At 51.0% G+C, this 23159-nt stretch overlaps 1 protein-coding gene across 2 annotated transcripts in view; it reads right to left on the reverse strand.

Moving 5' to 3' along the window:
• Positions 1 to 21092, reverse strand: part of CCN4 (cellular communication network factor 4) — a 30992-nt gene extending 9900 nt beyond the window's left edge. For both annotated transcript variants that reach the window (XM_059902085.1, XM_059902086.1), the window contains exons 1-2: positions 20860 to 21092; positions 4001 to 4280 (exon numbers count right to left, since the gene is read on the reverse strand). In XM_059902085.1, coding sequence (XP_059758068.1) covers positions 4001 to 4280; positions 20860 to 20931 — 352 coding nt within the window. In that variant the 5' untranslated portion in view covers positions 20932 to 21092. The remainder of the gene's footprint in view (positions 1 to 4000; positions 4281 to 20859) is intronic.
• Between the last annotated feature and the right edge of the window lie 2067 nt (positions 21093 to 23159).

Raw genomic sequence — 23159 nt, forward strand, 5'->3', positions numbered from 1 at the left:
CCACACTATGCTCCAGTATATGAGGGTGGACCTGGGTTTCAGTATTTTTATTTTTTTGCCCTAGTAGCTCCCAGGTGAATCCAGTTTGCAGCCAGGATTGGGAACCTTGGCCTCTAGAAGTTGTTCACGGTCTCCTGGGAGGTTTAGGGGATGGGGACAAGGGATGGATGGCATGTGTGGTGGCTGTGGATTGTCCCATCAGCGGACTCTGGCACCCCTTCCTGATTCGATTTCTTTCTGACTAATTGAAGGACCAGGTCCTGGCTAGAAGGGGAAGCTGGCTGAGTTTCCTTCACCATTCAGACTTGCAAGTCCAGGCATGAACTGGTGGGCTTTCATTTTATTGACGGACTTCAAGGAACTCAAGTCACCTTGCTGTGCCATCTGGACCTTTACTCCCCTTGCCCCACCCCTGGAGGACTGTCACCTGCCTGGGAACAGGGACAGTGGGCCATGCCTTGTAACCCCATTGCTGTATTATCACTAACCTGTGTTCACCGTGTGAATGAATCAGTGGACAGACGGATGGATGTCAGGTGGGGTGAAACCTACTCTGTATTGGGCTTCTACCGTGTATCAGGCACTCGACATCCTAACCACCCAGAGAGGTAGGCATTATTCATTCATTGCATTTTTCCTTGATGAGGAAACTGACACTTAAAAAGGTTAAGCAGCTTTCCTAAAACCATTGTACTAGTTAGTTGCGGCACTGGGGTTTGAACTTAGGTTGTCAAGCTCCAAACACCATGCGCGGGTTTTGTACTCCCTCCCTCTTCAGATGGGAGAGTCTGAGCTTGGAACCAGCCCTGCCCCCAAACTCTGAGGATGACCGTGGACAAGGCTAAGGGAACTTCTACAAAGGAAAGCTGAAGCACATGAGATAGTCACCAAGAGCAGCTGACCACATTTTAGGCTTCAGCCTCAACCCCCACGCGAAGCTGGTTCGATCAAGCTCCTTAAGTGACGTGCCCAAGGTCACATAGCCAGTAAGTGGCAGAGCCAGGAGGCAAAACCCAAGTCTGTCTGCCTGTAAATTTCATGATCCTTCCAGCAAACCACACTGCCCTCAATCCTGACCCAGCTGCATTGAATGCAGAGTCATGTTTTGTCCACCAAAATAGCCAAACAGTTTAATTCAGAGGTCACTCTCGGCCCACAGATGTATTTAGTTTGGCCCATGGAGTGTTTTTAAAAAGAGTTTTGAATGTGTTGCCAACATTTACAAATCGTACACAAATCTGGATTTCTTTCTGGATTCACTTGAAAACTGAGCAGACTGGATCAGACCAAACTCACTTTTCTGCCTGGCCTCAGTGGCCAAAACTTGCATTCACTAGTTTTCCGTAATCCCTGTGATCGTCTCTTTGAGTTATTTGTGCCAGTGTTGCAGCTGCTCGTTTTTATTTCCTTGTCCTGGCTTAATTACACGCACATCTTGAAGGACAGATTTAGCCTGTCCTGGGGATCGTCCATTGGTTGTTGGCCATTTGCTGACAGATTGTGTGTGTGGAGGAACTCTTCTTTCTCTTTCTCCTCTGGCCCCGAAGCCTCTTCCTCTCTAGCGCCTCAGACCCTGGACTCTCTTCTTTCTTGCATTAGGGTCTCATGAATTCAGACACTATGGCAGCATTTCCGGGAAGATGTTCAGTAGAACACTGGTGAATTTAGTGTGTGTGTGTGTGTGTGCACATGTATGCATGCTGTGTGTGTATCTGAGTGAGTGTGTGTGGTGGGGTAGGTGGGTGATTGGGTAAAAATCTGCCTGGAAAACGTGTTCACTGTGCAAATAAGTTCAAAAAGAAAAGTCTTCTTATGACAGCTCTCTTTTTGGAATTTGACAATGGATGTGAATGTTTAAAACCTCTGAAAAGTTCTGTTTCACTTATTGAACCTTATTCGTTCCAGTGTCTGTAGACCTATATGACCAGAGAACCCTTGGCAAGTGTAGTACTCATTACAGTCTCCTGAAAACCACAGTCTTCTTTTCAAATACGAGGAATGGAAATAGAGACTCATGATGAGAAGGAGCCAAGTGAAGGCAGGAGCTGACATATAAAGAGAGAGGGCTGGGGGTGGATTGGGAAGGTGGGTTTCCAAGCCCCTGGTGGTAAAAGCAGGCAGGATAAGCAGTTCCAGGGTCTGTACAGTCTATGGGTCCATGAGAGAATGTCTATAAAGTTGTGGTGCCTGGCACGTGGTGAGATGTCATTGCAACTTTAGAGAATCGTATAGTCACAATGAATGTCCTTTTAATGACCTTAAAGAACAGCTGTAAAAGGGGAAAGAAATGATGAGACAGTCTCATAGACGTGGAGGGGATTCTACTGCAGGAAAGCTCAGCCTGGTTTCCTTACCTGGGTACAGGGAGAGAGTATATGAGTGACTATATACATTAGCAGTCACTCTCAAACCTGAGTATGAGAATCGCCCAAGGAGCTTGTTAAAGTTGTAGATTCCTATCTCCACTTCCAGAGAATTGGAATGAGTAAGTCTGGGGTGGGGCTCAGGAATAACATTTTTAACCAACACGTCAGATGATTCTATGCAGATGGAATCTGCAAGTTCTCACTGAACAGAATTTTGTGGGGCTAATAATGAGTCTCAGTAAAAGGGGGAAAAAATGGAAAGATGTCAGAATCAATGGTAGTTACTTGGAACGCTAAAGACAGATGACTTGGTATGAAAGTTGAGGCATGAACTGAGGTCAAAAGAGCAGAAAGTGCTCATAAGTTAACCATGATTGTTTTGACTTGGAATTTTGTGCATAACCCTCATCAACAACCCACTTCAGGAAATATAATGGGTTAACTGAGGATGAGAGAGTCTGCTGTGTGTGAATATGCAGTGGGGTGTATTAGAATCACAGTTATGGGGAAAGCTTGATTCAGCATTAAGGGAAGAAGGGAGTTCTTGGGTTTATGAGGCTTTGTGTAACTTTTCAGAAGTTAGGCTGCTGCATCATGATGCCTAGTCACCTCTTTTCATCATGCTGGATCAGGTATCTTGAATAAATGCTTAGATGATTCAAGCTAAGTGAATAACAGTCCAGATAGAAGCAGGAGACCAGAAAGTCCCAGAAAGGAGGTCTCTGAGAACAACAAAGGAAATGGTAGAACCCTGTGAAGAGCAAACAAACAACAAACAGCCTCTCCCATGGCATGGGGCTATTATAAGGACAAAGAGTAAAGAAAAAGCAAAGGCAAATAGAAACCCCAGGAAAAACAAAAGACTTCATAATAAAGGAAATTCAAACAAGTACACTATCTCATGTCACAGTGAAAAACATTTACATAATCCTAATATTGTAAATAGTGGTTTATAACCAAAAACCTGACGGTGATATTGGAAGATGGGGGAGATGTCAGTTGGTATTAAGGAACTCAGACATTAGCTATCATATAGGATCATTCACAGATGATCCACAATTGATATTTCAAGCCAATCAATATATAACAGAAGACATGTATTGAGTATTTGCAACTACCAGAAGAAAGGGCTGAAAGTTAAAAGTGACTGTAGTAACCAGAGGTACATGGGTGGATGGTAGGAAGGGATGGTTTCAGGCTGCTGGTTTTTATTCTTTCAAGGCTACTAAATGTTTTAAAACCATGTTACTTTAATTTACAATATTACTGAAATATCTGGAGCTCTGCAGGGTCCTGGTGCCCCTGGGAGGTCATGGGCATCCAGCAAAGAGTTCTACCACTAAGAAAACAGAACCAGGCTTAGGTCTTGACTGGGGATCCCTCTTCCCTGGACTCATCCATGGATGGAGAACAGAGAAGACAGCCAGGTTCTGGATGCCAGAGGAATGCAGCATCCCTCCCTCCTCAGGAAGAGCCCAGCCTCTGGCCTCTAATCATGGCCTGGGCTAGGGGGCGGGGGGGTATTTACTGCAGAACTGGAGCCAGGCCAGAGGAAGGGCAACGGGTGGGGGGCCCTGGGCCCGAGCTGGGGGTGCTGGGGGCTGGTCGGATGGTGCGTGAGGGGTGTCACTTACGTGCACATACTCCTACTGCGTACCTCGGGCTGTCCCCGCTGTAGTCACAGTAGAGGCCCCGGTGGGGGTCGCAGACAGCAGCCTCCGTGCAGTTGTCCCCGAGCTGCTGAGCACACATCTTACAGCATTCGCAGCCGTCTGTGACGAGGCTGACCCCCAGCGGGCAGCGGGGCGGGGATGGCGGGCACTCGCACGGCCACTTGCAGAACTGGGGGTGTGCAGGGGTGTCCTCCAGGCGAGCCGGGGTGAAGACCGTGGCCGCGGGAGCTGGAGAGAGGGCCTGCAGGGGAAGGGCAGACATAAAGGGAGCTGCCAGGTAAGGGGTTCAAAGGCCAAAGGTCTGCAGTCACCTTCCCATCTTCATGGTGTTCAAAAGGTTTACGCGAAATTATGTTTCTCTACCATGCTTTTAATAGCCAGACGTCTCCTTTCTCCTCAGTGCAACCATAGGAGGAGCCGGAGTTCAGAGACTGAAGCCAGTTGCCCGAATTCCCCAGCTGGTAGGCCGGGGGGCAGGAAGCAGACTCTATGTCAGATCTCTGAGCTCCGTGGGTGTTTCCTTCCCTTCTGATCATCCCGAAGCCTGGGAGGTCCGTGAGTTGGCCTCGATTAGTGATGAGGGAGCTACAGCTTTGAGTAAATGCCTTCTGATGAGTCACGCTGTGAGGCACGGCCCACACCCCATCGCTCTTTTCAACCGGTTGTTCTTTTCTCTGCGTCCTAAAGATCTACCCTCTCCACTGAGGTTTCAGGTGTACAGCACAGTGATTCAGTTATACATACATACATAGACACATACACATATATGTAAATTCTTTTTCAGATTATATCCCCTTATAGGTTATTACAAGATATTGGGTATAGTTCCCTGTGCTATACAGTAGGTCCTTGTTAGTTACCTATTTTAGATATAGTAGTGTGTATCTGTTAATCCTAAACTCCTAATTTATCCCTCTACCCCCCTTTCCCTTTGGTAGCCATACATTTGTTTTCTATGTCTGTAGGTCTACTTCCGTTTTGTAAGTAAGTTCATTTGTATCTTTTTTTTTCAGATTCCACATATAAGTGATATGCATATTTAACATCGGGTTTCAGGCAGCTATTTTTATTTTATTGATTTTCTTCTTCTTCTTCTTCTTCTTCCTCTTCTTCTTCTTCTTCTTCTTCTTCTTCTTCTTCTTCTTCTCCTTCTCCTTCTCCTTCTCCTTCTCCTTCTCCTCCTCCTCCTCCTCCTCCTCCTCCTCCTCCTCCTCCTCCTCCTTCTTCTTCCTCTTCCTCTTCTTCTTCCTCTTCTCCCTCTCCCTCTCCCTCTCCCTCTCCCTCTCCCTCTCCTTCTCCTTCTCCTTCTCCTTCTTCTTCTTCCTCTTCTTCTCCTTCTCCTTCCCTTTCTGCTTTCCCCTCTGAGCCCCAGGAAAGGGCTGCAGTGGGTGGCAGCGGTGTCCAGCCTCATAGTTCCTGCAGCTGGCTTCCTCTGCCTCCGTAGGGAAGGGATTCATGCTCTTGTTGCTGGTGCAAACCATGCAGAGAGGGGTCTTATTTTGCGCTAAGGGTAACGGACCACCACTCCACCACTTCCCCCACCTGCACTCCTCCCCAGAACGCCGTTCCCATCCCCCAGCCCATATATTCATCTTTATGCTGGCAAATATGATGGACAGGACAACAGGCCAGAGGAGAAGGAGACAGACGTCCCAAAGAGCCCTCCCTGCGCTGAAGATCAGGCAGATAGAACGGGAGGCTGCTCTGGGACGCCGGCCGGTATTAGGAGCTCCCAACTGCCTGTATCTCAGGCATCCAGTCACCCGCCCGGCCCCTCCAGCTGCCTTCCTGAACGGCCCTCCTGGCCCCTCACTCTTTATACTGGAGGAAACCTAGGCCCAGGGAGGAAGGGAATTGCCTGAGGATGGAGAGTGGAGGCTGCATTTTCCCACCCCAGGTGGCGGTCCCTGTTGGGGAGCCTGCTGTCTGGGGCTCCTGAATTCTGAGGTTAGCGGAGGTGGAGCCAGGGCTTGTGCAGGGTGCCCCACGGGCCAGCTCCTCCGTCCTGAACCAGAGCCTGCCCTGTGGACTTACAGATCTGCGCTTCATTCTTTGAACAATAGATGCTGAGATATTCCGACAGATTCCTTCTTTTCCTGAGGAGGAAACCGAGACCCAAAAGGCAGAGGGACACATCCAGGATGACACGGCCCACGTCAGGGCCTAGGCACAAATGACTCTCCAAGCTCTCATTTCTGGGACCTTTACCTCTGCTCCCTCTGGGCTCTTTCAGTCACTCCACAAACATTTGCTGAGCTAGCTCACCGTCTCTCTTAAGTTTTAGGCATTTGAAGATGAAGTGAAAAACGTCCTGTGCTTGTGGCACCACAGCTTATAGGAGAGACAGACATTAGAGGTGACTGATCACAACGTGAGGCTGTGTGGGAGCGCCGGGCACCAGGGCGGCCCCGGGAGCTCTCTGACTACCAGGGCAGGAAGCTCTCTGCCGAGGTGAGTGATGTGCCTCCTTGAATGCTTGGCTGTGAGAACCAGAGGCCAGGAGAGGTGGTCCAGGTTGAAGTTTTGGATTAGTTGGGCTCTTGGTTCTGTGCTCAGCACATAACAAGTGCAGTAAATATTGATTTGACACATTAAGGGCCTTTGAAAGTCAAAAATGCAAACCTTGATTTGAGGCTTTTGTCACCTCTAGGCTTGGTTTCAGGCAGATTTGCTGGTGGGGAGCAGATTGCTCTGGAGGCTGGCAGGGCTGGTCTGTGCTCATCTGGAAAGCATTTAGGTTACCTTCCCTTGTTTGCTTTTCCTCGAAACACAACGTGACACACAAAACCCCAAACCCCCATATCAATGAAACCACACACTCACACACACACACACACACACACACTCACACACCCTCATCTTTCTGACTGTATGCAGAGAGACTTTTCCTTGTCAGTCTGTGACAGTGGAGGCCTGGAGCTTTAGGAATCCCCCAGACCATCTCTGACAGTCTCTACACCCACAAGACCTACTCTTGGCAGAGGAAGTAAAAAAGCCCTCTCCTCCAGGAAGCCTTCCATGCCTTTCCCAAGTTGTATTAGGGGTGCTGCCTCCCCCACTAGAATGTGAACTTGTAAAGGGCAGGGTCTGTGCCTTACTTCTCTCTGTGGGCCTGAAACACGGCTCATGGCCCACAGCAGGGCTGTGTAAGTGTCGCCTGGTGGAATGGATGGATGGGGAATTGTTGACTCTAAGGGGCTTTGGTGTCCCTTGATTTTTCAGGATCTACCATCTTGGAAGCTTTTTTCTCTGCTCTAAGTTTGAGTGTCAAGAAAACAGCATGGGACCCGAGACAGTCAGAAGTGGTTTCTCTCTGTGTGTCCTTGGACAAACTTTCTGAGCCTCAACATCCCCATCTGTGAAATGGCCACAATAATGCCCCCTCGGGAACTGTTGGGAGGGTGGAGGCATTGTGTATGCAGAAGCACTGTGTATGCAGGCCTGGCAAAGGGCAGACGCTCGAAAGCACGACTTTGCCCTTGCGCTCCCTTGCTTGTGCGCCCCACCTCGCACCCACACAGCCCAGCACAGGACTTGGGGGTCTGGACACTTTGAGCTGAGCTGGGATGGGCTGGAATCTGGATAGTAACCACCTCCACATGGTTACTATCCATCCTGCTGTCTCCATTCCAAGTTAAAGCTCCCCAGAAGGAAGCCTCCTTTCCAAGTACATGCCGGGAGCCCCAGGGCACCCAGCTCCTCAAGGGGAGCTGCAGAGAAGGCCCCCCTCTTGGATGAGGGAAGCAGGTGATGGCACCGAGGAGCAGTGGAGGCAGCGGCTCTGGTTCCCCTGAGCCAAGCCCTTGCTGTTGGCGCCATCTAGTGGTAGGAAATCTCCCATTCCCTAGAAGGTCCTTGATGAGAGCTGTGGGGTGGGAAGACCTTTAGACCCCAAGGCCTGAGGACTCCTCATTTTGGTGCATGACCTTCTGAATCCCGACTGCTCTGTCCAGCACCCACACCCCAGGGAAACTGACTGCACACACACACACACACACACACACACACACACACACACACACACGTCAGCCACCTTGAATACCCAAAATGGCACTGCATGTCCACCTGCCCTTGGCCATGGTACAGGGACTATTGCAAACTCACTGCTCTATGGGGCTACAGCATTTTTTATAACAGCAGAAGCTAAGGGTGAAAAAAGGGAAGGAAAACAATCAGAAAGCAAGGAGAATATCTATCGTCCAGAGAAAGCCAAAGAGAATCAAGAACAGCCTTGGGTACTTCCAAATTGCACTTGTTCACATAAGAGTCTCTTTTACAAGGTGCTTCTGGCTGTGGACTCCCCGCGGACACCACTGTGTTTACAGGAAAGACAGGAGGGGGGTCTGTGCCCTGATGCTTCCCGGGCTGGGCACCCAGGGCTCAGGCTCCTGCCTGGTTCTGCCTGCTCAGCCCCTCAGCTCCCGGGCTGAGCCCACTGCCCACCTCCATCCTCAGAGACCCCAGGGCAGCACCTCACACAGTCACTTCCTACCGTGGCTGCCAAACTTTGCCGCATGTTAGAACCATCCAGAAGCTTTGATAAACACTGATGCCGGGCCACTGTCTGCAGACAGCCTGACTGAAGTGGTCTGGGCAGAATCCTGGGCACTGAATGCAGCCGAGGGTGAGAAGGGTCCACTTGCCTAAGGACCTTGTTAAGATACAGATGCCTGAAGCCCACTTGGAATATTCAGCTTCAGCTCTTCTATGCTGGGCCCAGAATTTATATGTTGACCTGCACCCCTGGTGATTCTTGTGAGAATGGGAACCCTCCTCTTAGAGAACTGGGCCAGGGGAGGGTACGATAGGGAGATTCTAGACCACTTTCCTTTCTTAACATGACTTTTCTAGAATTGCACTTACATGCCTAACCTGCTGGCAGCTTGATCAGCCTTCCACAAAACAGTCCAGGTCAACCTGCAGAATACACACCACTTTTGGTAAGCAGGCCTCATGTAGTTAATTGAAAATGATGTACTTTGCCTTTACTGTTTTGTGAGAAAGACTGAAAAATGAAAGAAATAAAAAAGGAGCAGCTTGCCATGATAAGACCCCTAAGTGTCTGCTGGGTACTGAATGAATGTGTCCCCTCAAATTTATATGTTGACGTTCTAGCCTCTCTAAAGGTCATGGTATTAGGAGGTGAGGTCTTCGGGGGTGATTAGGTCATAAGGGTGGAGCCCTCATGGATGGGATTAGTACCCTTATAAAAAGGATCACAGAGAGCTCCCTGGTTCCTTCTACCATGTGAAGACATAATGAGAAGATGCCAGTTATGAAAAGGGTCCTCATGTAGAATGTGACCATGCTGGCCTTGATCGTGGACTTCCAGTCTCCAGAACTATAAGCAATACATTTCTGTTGTTTGTTAGCCTCCCAGTGTGTGGTTTCTTATAGAAGCCCAAATGGACTAAGACCACGTCTGCTGCTTAACCCTCTGGGCAAGGAGGGTAATCAGTAGGCAGGTTAAAAGCAATGAATCAATCCATTTAATCATATTTATTGGACAAACTTAAGCAGATTAAAATTAAGAAGGAAGACATTTTTACAACAATGAATCGTGGTAGGCATGGGAGCAGAGAGCAGGAGGCTGGCCGTGGTGGGGTGCCACCCTGAGACCTTAATCATCCTGATCGATGATGGAGCTGGACCTCACCGTCCTCTGAGAGTGTGTGTGGTTCATCGATGAATAGGGCCCTGGGACCAGGAGGAAAGGGCAGGGCATCTGCAGTGAGTGGAACCCATTTCCCAAGGCTCTGTGACCTGGGGCCGTGCTCACCCTCTCTGAGCTTCAGTTTCCTCATCTGTAAAATAGTAATGATGACAGCATCCTCCAGCAGCCCTAATGAGCAGTTATGGTCTTACCCCCATTTTACGGATGAGGAAACTGAAGCTCAGAGAGCTTAAGTAACTTGCTCACAGTCTCGCCGCTGGGAAGGGGTCTCTGAGTGTCCCCAGAGTGTCCCTCCAGAGGGACTTACCACCATGCTGCCCTACTCCTTCATTCCTTCACATTCATATCCATACATTCATTCCTCCATCCTCCCATCACACACATGCACTAAGCATCTCCTAAGCGGCTGGTGCTCAGATGAACAAGGCGTGCTTCTTACCCGAAGGCAGTCACAGTCTAGACACACACGCAAGATTACAACACGGGGTGGTGAAATTGTGATTCAGTTGAGCCCAAGCTTCCAGGGGCCCCCGGAAGAGGAGATGGGAGTCTCTCGCGGGGCTTTGCAGGGACAGATTGCCCTTTCTTGACTCCTAGGTGCCCAACACTGAGCCTGGCACACCCTGGGCTAGTGCTTCATGAATGGAAGGGATGGTAGAGAGCTTGGCTTGCCCACGTTTAGGCGGCCACCCCCAGATGCTCCACCAGGGGGCAGGGTTGAGACAGGAATGGCCTGAGCCAGCCTCAGCTGGGCCCTGGGGGTTTTAGGAAAGGGCTGCCCTGTCTGGAAGCAGTTTCTGTTTGCTCCTTCCCTGAAAAGAGAGGCCTCGGTGGGCAGTGGCAGAATGTGGACACAGGCCTGGGTCCAGAGCTGGGGATGCCCTGTGGTCAGCCCTCTCCGACGCTTTGCTCTCACTTTTCTGGTGTAACTAACAAGCAGCCGCCGTGTGAGCTGGTGGACACATTTTCTGAGCATCTCCTCCCCCTCCGAGGATACCCCTAGGGGTCTGTACCCAGGGCCTGGTGGGAATGCCCTGCAGGTGGGGTCACCGTCTTGGAAAACTCTTAGCTCAAACCCCCCCAAGTCACCTGGCCTGAGTGTTTGGAGGACCCAGCACTGCCCAGAGCCTTCCATGCTCACGCCGGTTCCGATGGCAGGATCTCCAGGGACCTGAGGCCCAGCACTGACCCAGCGCTGGCCAGGCTGCACGTCTTGGGAGGTGGAAGGTTTGTAGAGCTTTTCTGCTAATTAGTTTTATAAACATGCAGTCTTAGCAGCGTCTGTTTGGGAAAGTCGACTTTACATGGAGAAGGTAGAGAGGGCAGGAAGCCAGATTTCTTTCCAAATAACGAGCCCTCATGAATTTGTTCATTCATCAGATGAATATAAAGCATCTACAAAGTTCCCCGTATAAAGTCTCAGGGAGCGCCCAGCCTCCTCCCCAGGAGACAGCAGTATGAAAAAGGCAATTGCATTATAGAGCAAGGATCAGAAACCAGCCCCCAGGGACATCCCGCCCACAGCATTTTTGGTAACAGACTAGAACGGGTTCTACACTTTTAAAAGGCTGTAAAAAAACAAAAAAGAAGATCCCATGGAGAGCCTATAGTCCACAAAGCTTAGAATATTTACTCTCTGGTCTTTTTTAGGAAATGATCACTAACTTCTGTTATAGAGTGACAGCGCTATTAATAAGAGCTAACCCTGACGGAGTGCACAGCAAGTGGCGAGCATTTCTACCAGGGTTACGTATAATCAAATTTAAAACGTGTTCATTCTTTTTTGGAGATGTGTTCAAATATTCACACTGTTGGGAGAATAATATAATGAATCTCGCATACCTTTTCCCGCTTCAATAATTATCAACCAACCTCTGTCCATCTCCTTTCCTCTATTTCTCCCGCCTACACACATACTTTTTCATTCTTGAGGATTTCAAAGCAAATCTCAGACATCATGTGATTTTACCTGAAATTCTTCAGAGAGTATCTCTAAAGTATGGAGAATTAAAAACAAAACAAAACAATTTTCACACCAATTAACTTAGTTTGGTTACAATTTTGTAATTTTCCCTATAGCAAATACTTAGTCCATATTCAGACTTCACTGATTATCTCAAAGCTTTAAAAAAAATCATATGGTTTCTATGAATCAAGATCAAAATGAGGTCTACGTGGTCTGCGTTTTGCCTTTTATGCCTCTGTTACTAGTTTCCATGCTAAGTCATCTAGTCGTTGTGAGAACCCTAAGAGGCAGGCTGCTTTTATAATCATCTCCCCCAGTTTACAGATAAGCAAACGGAGCCACAGAAAGGTCAGATCACTTGCCCAAGACCATTCACAAGTGGCAGAGTTGGGATCTGAACCAGTATCAGTCTCTTAAGGCATCACACCCAAGGGCCACACGGTGGGGTGTCTCAGCAGAGTCTAGGGGCTATGAGAGCAAGGTGAGAAGGGAAGGGATGGGGCCGTGGAAGCAGGGAGGGCTTCCTGGAGGAGGAGCCATTTGCTCTGCATCTTTAAAGGATGAGTGAGAACTGACCAGAATGGCAAAGAGAACATCCAAGCTGAGGAACGGCATGAGCAGGGGCGTGCGGGTGCTGCAAAGTGGCATGGAGCAGGAATGACCAATGGTCACCGTTGCTGGGGCTTAGGGTTCAAGGACACGGGGAAGGCAAGCAGGTGTCACGGCCAGAGGACCTGAGGGCCATGCCTGGGCCGTGTGCGCCTGCTGGGGGGAAAACGGGGATCTCTCCTGAGTCAGCCAACCCATTGTGCCAGGCGATGACCAGAACAACCCTGCAAGGGCAGTGCCGATGGTCCCCATTTGACAGATGGGGAAACTGAGGCCCATGGAGGTTCGAGACACAGCAAGACAATTATATACTCTGCTCTGACTCTGGGTCTCGTATTCCCCCAGCAACCTCGAAGAGACCCTGTTCTTGCCTAATTTCCAGTTCATTCAACTCACGAAAAGGAGCAGAGAGCCTTCCACATCCCAGGCCTGGCTGTGGTGGTGGCCATGGCTGACCAGGGAGGGGACCAGCCCTGGAGCAAGAACCAGTACAGACACGGGGGGAAGAAATTGCCCTCTGTTGAGCTTAAGCCTGTTCTGTATACAAGGGAAGAGCTAGTAGCCGTCCAGTAGGACAGAGGGAACCGTCTTCAGTCCCTACGGGTGGACCTGTAGGTGGGAGGCCCTGGCCTGCAGCCCTGATGCTGAGACTGTGGCCTTGGACAAGCTGCTTGCCCTCCTGACAGGGCAGAGGCATGTGGGCTGAGGCAATCCCTCTGTCGCTGTCTGACTCTGACCATTGGCTCACTGAGCCGGGCCTCCGATAAGGCCTCCCCTCCCTCCACCGCCTGGAGCCCGACCCGCCCCCCCCTTCCCTCCTCCTGGATGGGGCCCTGTTTCAGGTGGGGAGGGCAGAACATGGGCAAGAGGCTCGGGCACAGGACACCCTGGGGAGGGGTCCTGCCAGCGTGGGGAGCTTGGGGGTGTTCTTGAAGCGTGGATCGCAGGGAGGTCATTAAAATGTGTGCCTCAGTTTCCAAGTCTGTAAAGTGGGGGTGATACTCAGTGAGACTCAGTGAGCTCCGTGTGGTCCTCAGCCCCCAGCGAGGTCCCAGCAAGGGCTGGTGCTTTTGATCCTTTAAGAGCTGAAGTTTGCAGTTGTCAGGACGTGGCTACTTGGGGTATAGGGCCAGAGACAGCCGGAGTGAGTGTGCGTGTATATGGGGGACAGATCTGAACACCAAGGGCAGCAGTAGGGAGGACAGGTAGATGGCTGCAGCCCCCAGTCCACGCAGCACCCACCCACCAGCTTCTGCTGTCCAGGAGCTCTCAGAAAAGCCTAGAAGACAGCACCCCAACCCCAAAGCACCCTGATCATCACTCTCTCATCGCGGCCCCCAAGCTCCTTCTCGACACACGCTCAGCATCCAACCTGCATTCTCTGCCTCTGTCGCTGGGGCTGTGTGAGTCGGGCTTTTAGGTCCCTTGTATGGATGAAAAGCTGAGGCCCAGCCCGGAGGTGGGGGGCTGGCTCTCAGCCCCAGGTGGTGTGCCGCCCTCTTCCCTCGGCCACCACTCCATCCTGCCGAGAGCACGGGCAGAGTGGGTTTCTCGTCTCCACTTTCAGATGAAGAAATCCAGGCTCAGAGATGAAACCAAAGCCTGGGCTGGAAATCCAGGCTCAGAGATGAAACCAAAGCCTGGACTAGAACGGGGTCTTGTGACTCCTTGCTCTGTGTTCAGGAACCACGCCCGTGGCTATGGCTCGCTGATCAGTCCTCTTAGTGACCGGGTCCGAGTGGGGAGCTGGAGGCCCTGGGTAGGGAGAAAAGGGTGGATAATGGCACAGGTTTCTCACGGGGCAGATGGAGGCATTATTCACGGAGATGGGGAGGCAGGTGGGACTAAGCTCTTAATGGTATTTACAAGGATGCTTCTCGAACTTGCAAGGCCTCAAGGATTGACTGCGGAGGAAAGTATCAAAACTCTGGAGTCCTGGATGGCTGCTCAGCCCACTCAGTAGACCCAGGGGAGCCGACACTGGTCTTTGCAGCAGCGTCTGGGTATCCTAAGGACCAGGCCTGACGGGGTACCACTGAGATGGCGGGACCCTTGGAGATTAAGCTGGTGGTATGCTTTCCAGTTTTATGAGACCAGGGGTACGCTCTGAGGGTTGAAAGAGGAGACGTGGGAAAAAGGGAGAATATCTGGGGACACCTTGAAGGGAGGAAGCATATCTAGAGGGACATTCCAGAGCACGGGCTTTTGGGGTGTCAGGCCAACCATACTCTTAATGAGGAGGCAGCAGCATGAGTTCCCTTGCAAGAATCATGGCACCCGAGCCCTGTGGCTGGCCCACCTGGTGAATGAGTGTGTCCCCTAGGAGTGGATCACGCCTCCAGCTGGAAGCAAGTTTGGGGTCAAGTCCAACCTCCACATTTTCAAGATTAACAAACGAGCCCTATGAAGGCAAGTGGCTTGTCTAAAGTCACAGTGACGACTAGCTCTCTGTGCGAGTCCATTATTCTGCCCCCACAGCAGGACCCGAGTCCCAGCTCTCTCAGAATATTCCTCCACCCGTAGGCCACTTCCTTCCTCCTGCCCCCTTCAGCCCTGGGCGGGCTCAGGGCACACGGCCCTTCTCTCCACTCCAAGACTCGAGACTCGATGCAGGATTATGGGAGGGGCAGGGGAGGACCCCTCCCTTCCTGTCCTTTGGGCCTGGGCTCTCGTTTCCTCTCTCTTCCCCCTCATACCACCACCAAGGCTGAGCAGAGCCAAGGCCCATGCCCCAAGCCTGGACTTGCCTCCAGATTAGGGGGGTGGGATGAGCAGATTTGATCACATCCCCTGGAATGCCCATTATTCACATTTGAGAGGCCCAGTTCCTTCTCTGATTCTGTCTCTCTTCCCGCCCCGCCGTGACAGAAGGAGGAGGGGTAGGAGAGCTGGTAGATTATCAGGATGTCAAGGCTGGAGGAGATACCAGAGTCTCTCTAATTCGATGGTTTTGGAAACCATGTGTGTGTAAGAATCTTCAAGGTGCCAGTTAATGTACAGGTGCCTGGGGCTGGGTGTGGGAGGTCTCCCCAGGAATTCAGGCTCAGTGCCCCAACATTAGTTTTTTTCTCCTGCAGCCCTCTAAGCTTCCCTGTCAGATTTGCAACACATTCGTCTGTGCTAGGGAAAAAATCTGCCTCCAACACGTGAGCCATCCTTGTCGGTAGGGACTGAGTTAACCATCTATCGCCGCATCTCTAGAAATAGGAAGGGGCTGGGCACATAGTCACATGGTCAGCATCCATGGAACAAGTGAGCGGCTGGGCTGTGAAAATCACTGTCATTGCCAACCTGACTCAGGGTTGTAAGACGCAAGTCTCACCTTCAAGCATCACCATCACCACCATCACCATCACCATCGCCACCATCATCATTACCACCACCAGCACCATCAGCACCATTATCATCAGCATTATCACCATCACCAGCATCAGTATTTCTTTCTCCTATATGATAATCCAGAAGTGATCATTGACTCCCTCTAAATGTTCTGGGAAGCTGGCCAGGATGTGGAAACCTCGAGATCTTCTGAAGACCAACCCAGCACTGAGCCCAGCACAGCCCACCAATTGCTCTGCCCCTCCTCTTGCCCACCTGGCACTGAGCCTGGGGTCGTTATAAACTCCTGCTCACTTGCTCGGACCTGGCACCTGTCTGCAGCCAGTGCTTCCCCTCAAGGTGGGATGCCCCGCCCCTGCTGTCCGGAGTGCGGATCAATTGTCATTTCCGCTTGGCTGTGCTGGGGCTTCATGTGCTTTACCTCCCTTTATTCTTTAAGCCTCCCAAGAAGATCAGTACCCAAGAAGTGAGTACTAATATTATGCCGTTTTACAGATGAAGAAACTGGCTCAGAGAGGCTGGGTTACTTGTCTGAGGGTGCACAGCTTGCAAGGAGAGGAGCTCAGTATTTTCCCTTCCCCACCTCTTAGGACCGTTCTACGTACACTTGTGTCTTTCCAGGACAACACTGTCTAGTAAAACATAATGTGAGTTCTGGATGGAGTTTTACATTTTCTAGCAGCCACACTAAAAAGTAAAGGTGAAATTTATTTTAATGATATATTTTGTTTAGCCCAATATATTGAAAGTATTATCATTTCAACATGGAGTCAAGATAAACAAATTATCATGAGAATTTTATGGTCTTGTATTCACACTAAGTCCTTGAAATCCAGTGTGTATTTTAGCCTTTCGGCTCAGCTGGGACCAGCCACATCTCAGCTGCCCAGCGGCCTCATGTAGCAAGTGGCTACTGGTTGGACAGTGCAGGTCTGGACTCTAATGAGCCTGCCTTGTAGGTGTGTGGTTTTCGAGGGAGCTGATACACGCAGATGCTGGGGATACGGCGCCCAGGACACAGTGAGCGCTGGATCAGTGTCAGCCCTCATCATCGCCCACGTTACCGGGGCAGAGTGTGCTCCACAGGAGTTGTTGAATGAATGAACAACGTACTGAAGCCTCGCCCGTGGACGTCTGCAGTGTCACACGGTTCTCTTGTGAGCCTTCCTACCCGGCTTTACTTCCCGGCTTGTGGTTGCCATCCCTCCCAGCTCCTCCCACGATCCCACCCTGGACCACTGCCGGCTCACCTCCCTGCTCCCGTATGTAACCTACAGTGTGTGTAGCAGCCCCTTGCCTCCGCTCAGAGAGATGGCAAAGTTTCCTGGGAGGAATTCCAGGGTTTCTCTTTGTACAAAGACAGCCTCCTGGCGTTCGGCTGCTTTGCAGGCGTGGGGCAGGGGCCTGTCCTGAAACCTGGGGAGGTGATGTCGCTGACAGCCTGGAGGTACTGCCCAGCCCACGGTCAGGATTGGGTCTCCCAAGGAGCACCGTTCCCGTGCCCATTCCAGAGGGTGAGCCCTCACCAGGGGCCGTGCCCGGGTGGGAAATGCCTGCCCGAGCCACGCTCCCGCCAGCATCCTGGACAAGCAGTGGGCGGGAGGGGCCCAGAGCTGGGAGCAGAGTGTCCGATTTGACGGAAGAGGCTCTGAGCAGGGAGCTGCTGGGTGTGGGGCTTGAAATGCTAGCTCAGATCCCAGCTACACACAGGAAGTGTAAAGAAGCCATCCCCTTTATGCTCCTGCAATCTTTTAAAAGGGATGTGCCGCTTACCCGGGGCCACGTTATTCTGCAGTTGGTCTGAGGGGCTGAAAGTGGGTTTGCATTTCACACTCAGCCCATGTATCCTCAGGCACACACACACACACACACACACACACCACGGGGATTTATACCTTCAGACAAGCCACAGTCACTTACACATGCATGCTTATACCCCTATGCACACCAACACACATTTCTATGGGAGAAGGTATATGGGTCTCAGCTGTACACAGACAATCAGAGACCTGATGTGTGCCCTGGAATTTATTAGCACAGCGTTCATGTACCTGGTCACGTGCTTCCGAGAGGCTTTCCTCAAGCAGCCCTGTGTTCGCTCCTCGGCAACAGGGAACGGGATGGGGCTCAGGTTGTCAGCCCCGATTAACAAGAGAGGACAGGAAGGTCCGAGTGGTTGGGGGACTTGCTGGAGCTGGCTCAGCCAGTGGCAGAGCTTGCACCCGGCCTCTCTCTCCTGGATGACATCACCTCTGCCACCTCTCATTCCAACGTATGAGTGGCTGTCACCTGCCTCACCAGCCTGTAAGCTCAGTAGGGTCACGGACTTTGTGCTTCTCATGTTTGCACAAGTACATGGACCGGGGAGGCAAGAGGCTGTATTGTTGAGAGCTGACCTAGGTTCAAATGTCAGCTCCACAGATTACTAGCTGTGTGACCTTTGGCAAATTACTTAACCTCTCTGAGCTTTAGTTTTTAACTACAAAGGAAGTTGATTACATCTGCTTAATAGTATTGCTATGAGAATTTAGGAGATGCTTAATAAATAATCATAAATGTCATGTGGATGAACTGAGGAAGGTCTTTCGTATATAAATACATAGGCTTTGGCACAGTGCTTGGCAACCCTCCCCAAATGTAGACCCTCTTTCTTAGCACAAGGGAGGTACTCACTACATGTAGAAGGAAGAAAAGAACAAAGAGATGGAAAAACAAGGTCTGTCTGTAGCTCACCTTTATCATATGTTACATTCCTGAGTACACTTGGCTACGTTTCTGAGCTCACTGCCCTGTCCCGCTCCTGGATTTATCTCTTCCTGGGTTGGCCTCTTCCTCCTTCAATTACGGAACTTTTCGATAATGTTTTACTATCTGACAGGGCAAGTCCCCCCTAACAATTCGACTTCCTAGAAGTTTTCTTGGCAATTCTCATGAACTTTTTCTTCCATATGGACATCTATCATCATTTTTTCCATTAAAACCTCAGTGGGACCTTGAATGGACTCACATTTCCTTTATGTATGAGTTTGGGGAGGATGGCCACAGATGGAACTTGGCTCTAAAGGAAAGTGCAGGTTGACGTTTGTCTCCCAGCCCTCGCTGGGGGGTTAAGGCTCTATCCGGGGAGCTCCTGAATCAGATAACAGTGTTGCAGGGGGGAAGTATGGGTCCCCACAGAAGGTCCCCGGGCAGGGGCACAGAAGAGAGGTACCTTGTCTCCTCCCAGAAACCTTCCCTGCATCCTGCTGCCTGGGTCTGTCTGGACTCCCAGCTCCTGTGCTGTGCGCCCCCTCGGCTGAGCCTGCGGACCTGTACCCCCTCTTCCCTAGCACAGGTTGCTCTGAGGAGGTACCTGGGGTTCCCGTGTACTTGGACCCCCCTACATACTTCTCTCCTCCTCCTCCTCACTCAGACCTCACTACCCGACCCCTCTCACCTCTTCTCCATCCACCCCCTGTCCTCCCAGACATTGCAACCCTGAAATAAAGGCTGATATGGTGTCTTCTGGGTGCTCCAGCTTTCAGGAAAGCTCTGGAAGAGAGAGTGGGATTTGGCAGGAAAAGATCTGAGTTTGAGCCCTCCCACTTATTAATTGTGAGACCCTGGGCATGTCCCTTATTTGCCCTGTCTCCATTTCTTTCATTTGTAAAATGGAATTAATATCCTTTTTTAAAAACTTTTTATTTTATATTGGAGCATAGTTGATTAACAATGTTGTGTTAGTTTCAGGTGTACAACAAAGTGATTCAGTTATACGTATACATGTATCTATTCTTTTTCAAATCCTTTTCCCAGTTAGCTTGTTACAGAATATTGAGCAGAGTTCCCTGTGCTATACAGTAGGTCCTTGTTGGTTGTCCATTTTAAATATAGCAGTGTGTACATGTCAACCGCAAACTCCAAACTGCCTAAAATTTCCCTGACCAGGGATGGAACCCGTGCCCCCTGAATTGGGAGGGCGGAGTCTTAACCAATGGACTGCCAGGGAAGCCCCTTCTTCTTCTTCTTTTTTTTTTTTGGTAGGATGGTTCAGCACCAACTACAGGCAGAAGCCACACAAGTTATGGAGGATTTAACAGCAAGTCACCCAGACGCCCTCCCTGATCTCATTAATGCACACTACCGTGCTTGGAGGAATATCCATCACCCGGCGCCTATGAGCAACCAGCCTGTGGCCAGCCGTCAGCTCTCAGCCTCAGATCTGGTTGATTCAGAACCAGCGTCTTTGAGCCCACGGGCAAGTAGCTTACCCCCAAGCCTCAGCTTCCTCATCTAGCAATGGGGCACATCAATCCTCAAGAAAGCTGTCCGTGGGAGTGGGTAATAAACTCCCTCCTGCCATCCTCCCTCGTTCTCTTGGCCTTACTACTGGCAGCAGGCCCTGGCACGGGCTGTGGGATCTTGGATGCAGAAGCTCTTCACAGCTGCCCGCCCCGTGCCTGCTCCATGCCCCAAGCCAGCCGCCTGTCTCTGTGCTGCCACGTGTCTTGCTCCCTGGCTTCTCGGAGGTGCAGACCTTCCTCCCTTCGCCTCCATGTGCCTTGGGATGGAGGTAGGAGAGAGAGAACCCTCAGGGTTCCCCTGAAACAGCGGGCTTCCTCTGCAGACCCGAATGTACATGCTTCATAAACTGTAGAGGGCTGTACAAGCCCAAGGCGGCCGCATTTGGGGTTAGAGAATCAGCACAAGCACTGTTTGCACAAGTAAGTGCTTTTGTTGAAAGCTGATATTTTCCCTTCCAACTTTTCTTGGCCTTTTCTAACTCCCCCACCCCCCCACCCCCTGCCTTGTAGCATCTCCGACACTTGGAGACTCATTTTCCAAACTCAAAGACTAGAAGTCTAACAACAGTTTTCCTTACTTTATGCTGCTCAGAGAGGGTGAGTGACTAGCCCAAGGTCACACAGCCAGTCTGGGCAGACCTACGTCTGGAGTCCAGGCTCCCTGACTCTGTTCCTTCAAGTGTCCCTTTCTGCTGCATTTCAGGTGGGAATAAAGGGCGTGGAAGTCCTGTTTGTTTTGTTTCCCCAGGTGCTGGCCCTGCTCCTCCCCGTGCCAGGATCAGCTGTCCCCAGCAGCCCTACTCCTCACCCTGGGCCTCGCCCTTGCTCCTCAGTGGACACCTCCCTGCCCCCTAACATTCCAGCCCTTCTCATCCTGCCCACCCATGCAGCAGGACCGGTGGAGATGGGAGCTGGGACCCCTCTCCGTGCCCCTCCGGGCAGGACTCACCATGGCCAGGGTGCTGCCCACTGCTCCTACTGCTGTCACTGCCACCAGCGTCCACGGCAGGAACCACCTCATGCCTGGAGGTCAGTGGCCAAGGCATCTACGGAGCAGCCCAGAGGATCCGGCCACCTCTCGGGGGAGCTGGGCCGAGACTGACCTGGCCCATCAGGAGTGCCAGATATGCCTCTTCCCGCAGCCCTTAGGGGGTTTTATTAAAGCAAGATCTGACGTCAGGGTTAAGGACAAACCCTGCATTTTCCTCTGAAAAAACTTTTCCTGCCTCTCTCTCTTTTTTTTTTCTTTCTTCCCTCTGTCCCCACCTCCAGCCCAAGCTTGGCCAGCCTCCCCGTCTCTGACAGCTCTTAAAGGGAAAGTTACAGGGCTATGATTTCACATCAGGGCGGTAAATTCTCACAGAAGGAGCTGGGGTCATCCTGCCTAGGCATTTCTCAAAGGTGGGGAGGGGCAGATGGTGGGAGGGTACCAGGCAGAGGTGGAGATACAATTACAGGGGCCAGCGCTGGCAGGGGCTTTGAAAGCGCTCCCAGTGGAGAAAATAAACTCCCTTCCATTCCCTCTGGCTGCTCCTACTTCTGGTTTGCATTTGTCATCTTTCACTCCTCTCTCCCTGGCTGCAAGCAAAGGAGGGTGGCTTTAGTCCACTGATCATGAAATGGTATGAATTCACAAATGAGCTCAGGGCTGGGGCACTGGTTACCATCATCACCTCCTCTACAAATTAAAGCTCTGGTTTCCAATTTACAGGCGTTCCCGCCCCTGCTTTTAGCCGGAAGCCCTTTGGTACTGGAGCTGTCTCCCCATGTCTGGGCGCTTGTTATCCCTGGTGGGTTTGGGGTGCCTGGCCTTCACCCCTTGCTGGGCACTTGCCACATTGGTGAGGGGTCTCCTTTGGAGCCTGGTCTGCCCTTGTCCAGCCCCCTCATCCCCACGTGGACCTTAGCCACAGCCTCCTGACTGGTCCCCCAGCCTCCTGTTCATTACCGTCCACACTTCTCAGAGCCACCAGAACAATCCTTGGCAAATGGAACCAAGGTGATGGCGCTCTCCTGGCTCCAGCCTCCCTAAGCCTGCCCATTGACTTAGCATGGCATTCCCAGTCCTTGCGTGGCCTCCAGGCCAGCAGCCTCCCTCATCTCTTCTCCTTCCATTCTCCCTCCCCTGCACTACACTCGGCCTCGGTGGACTCCTTGCTGTTCCTCTCACACCCCAGCAAATTCCCATCTCTGGACCTCAGTGGGAACTCTCTCCCCTGTGGTTTTCATAACAATTACGCCATCTCTTCCCTTTTACTGTAACATATACAAGGGGATGCTGAACCATGTGTGTCTGCTTGGAGGTGGCGGCAGGCTTGTGCCTGTGGAGGGAGATTATGACCATAGACACGACCCCCATAAGAGGTGACTCTGATGATCTCTCCATTCATTGACTTAGGGGTGGGCCTCTCACCCAATTCTGGCCAATGAGACAGAAAGAGGACTCTGCTGGGGGCTCCTAGAAAGGACTCCATTCCTCAGGAGGAGAAAAAACTTCTCTATACATTCTCTTTTTTCCTTGAGTTCAAAGCTGATGGCTGGAGCTACAGCAGTCATTTTGTGCATATAAGGCACAAGCTGGAGGATGAAAAGCCAACATGCCGAGGATGGTAGAGCAGAAGGAGGGAAAGAACCTGGGTCCTTGGAACTTAAGGTGTTACTGAATTAAACCTGGACCTTCAGACTTCCCACTGTATGAAATAATTTGATGACTTATTGCTTAAGCCGTAGATTAAGAGTAATTTACTCGTATAATCCTAATTAATATATAGGATTTGTAGAAATCATGTACGTAGAGTGGCAGTGGGGTATCTGTCACAAAGAAACTGCCCAATCAACATCAATCCTCATTTTCTTCTCATGAACTCACTTGATGCTCTTAAAACAAATTCCATGAGGCAAGCACTGCGGAAAAGTGTCATTAAAGGAATCACCCAAAGTGTTAGGTCTAATCCAGGTTCAATGACCCTTTGATGAGCACCAGGTATGTAGAGGCCCTGTACTAAGAGATAGCTCATGACCACAAGGTGGACGGTATTACTACCCCATGTTATGGGGGAGGGGAAGCGGGAACTCAGAGATGCCAGGTGATGTCAGGACATGCACTAAATTAGGGGCAGGAGGGGGGCTGGAACCAAAATCTTTGAACCCTGACAGCCACTGAACCCTTCCAAGCCGGCTTCACCCACTAAAGTCCCTCAATATTCTGTAATAAGAGTGAAGCTGAGCCCAGAGAATGTCAGGATCACT

Source organism: Balaenoptera ricei, chromosome 17 (genome assembly GCF_028023285.1).
Source record: "Balaenoptera ricei isolate mBalRic1 chromosome 17, mBalRic1.hap2, whole genome shotgun sequence".
In the NCBI taxonomy this organism is placed as follows: domain Eukaryota; kingdom Metazoa; phylum Chordata; class Mammalia; order Artiodactyla; family Balaenopteridae; genus Balaenoptera; species Balaenoptera ricei.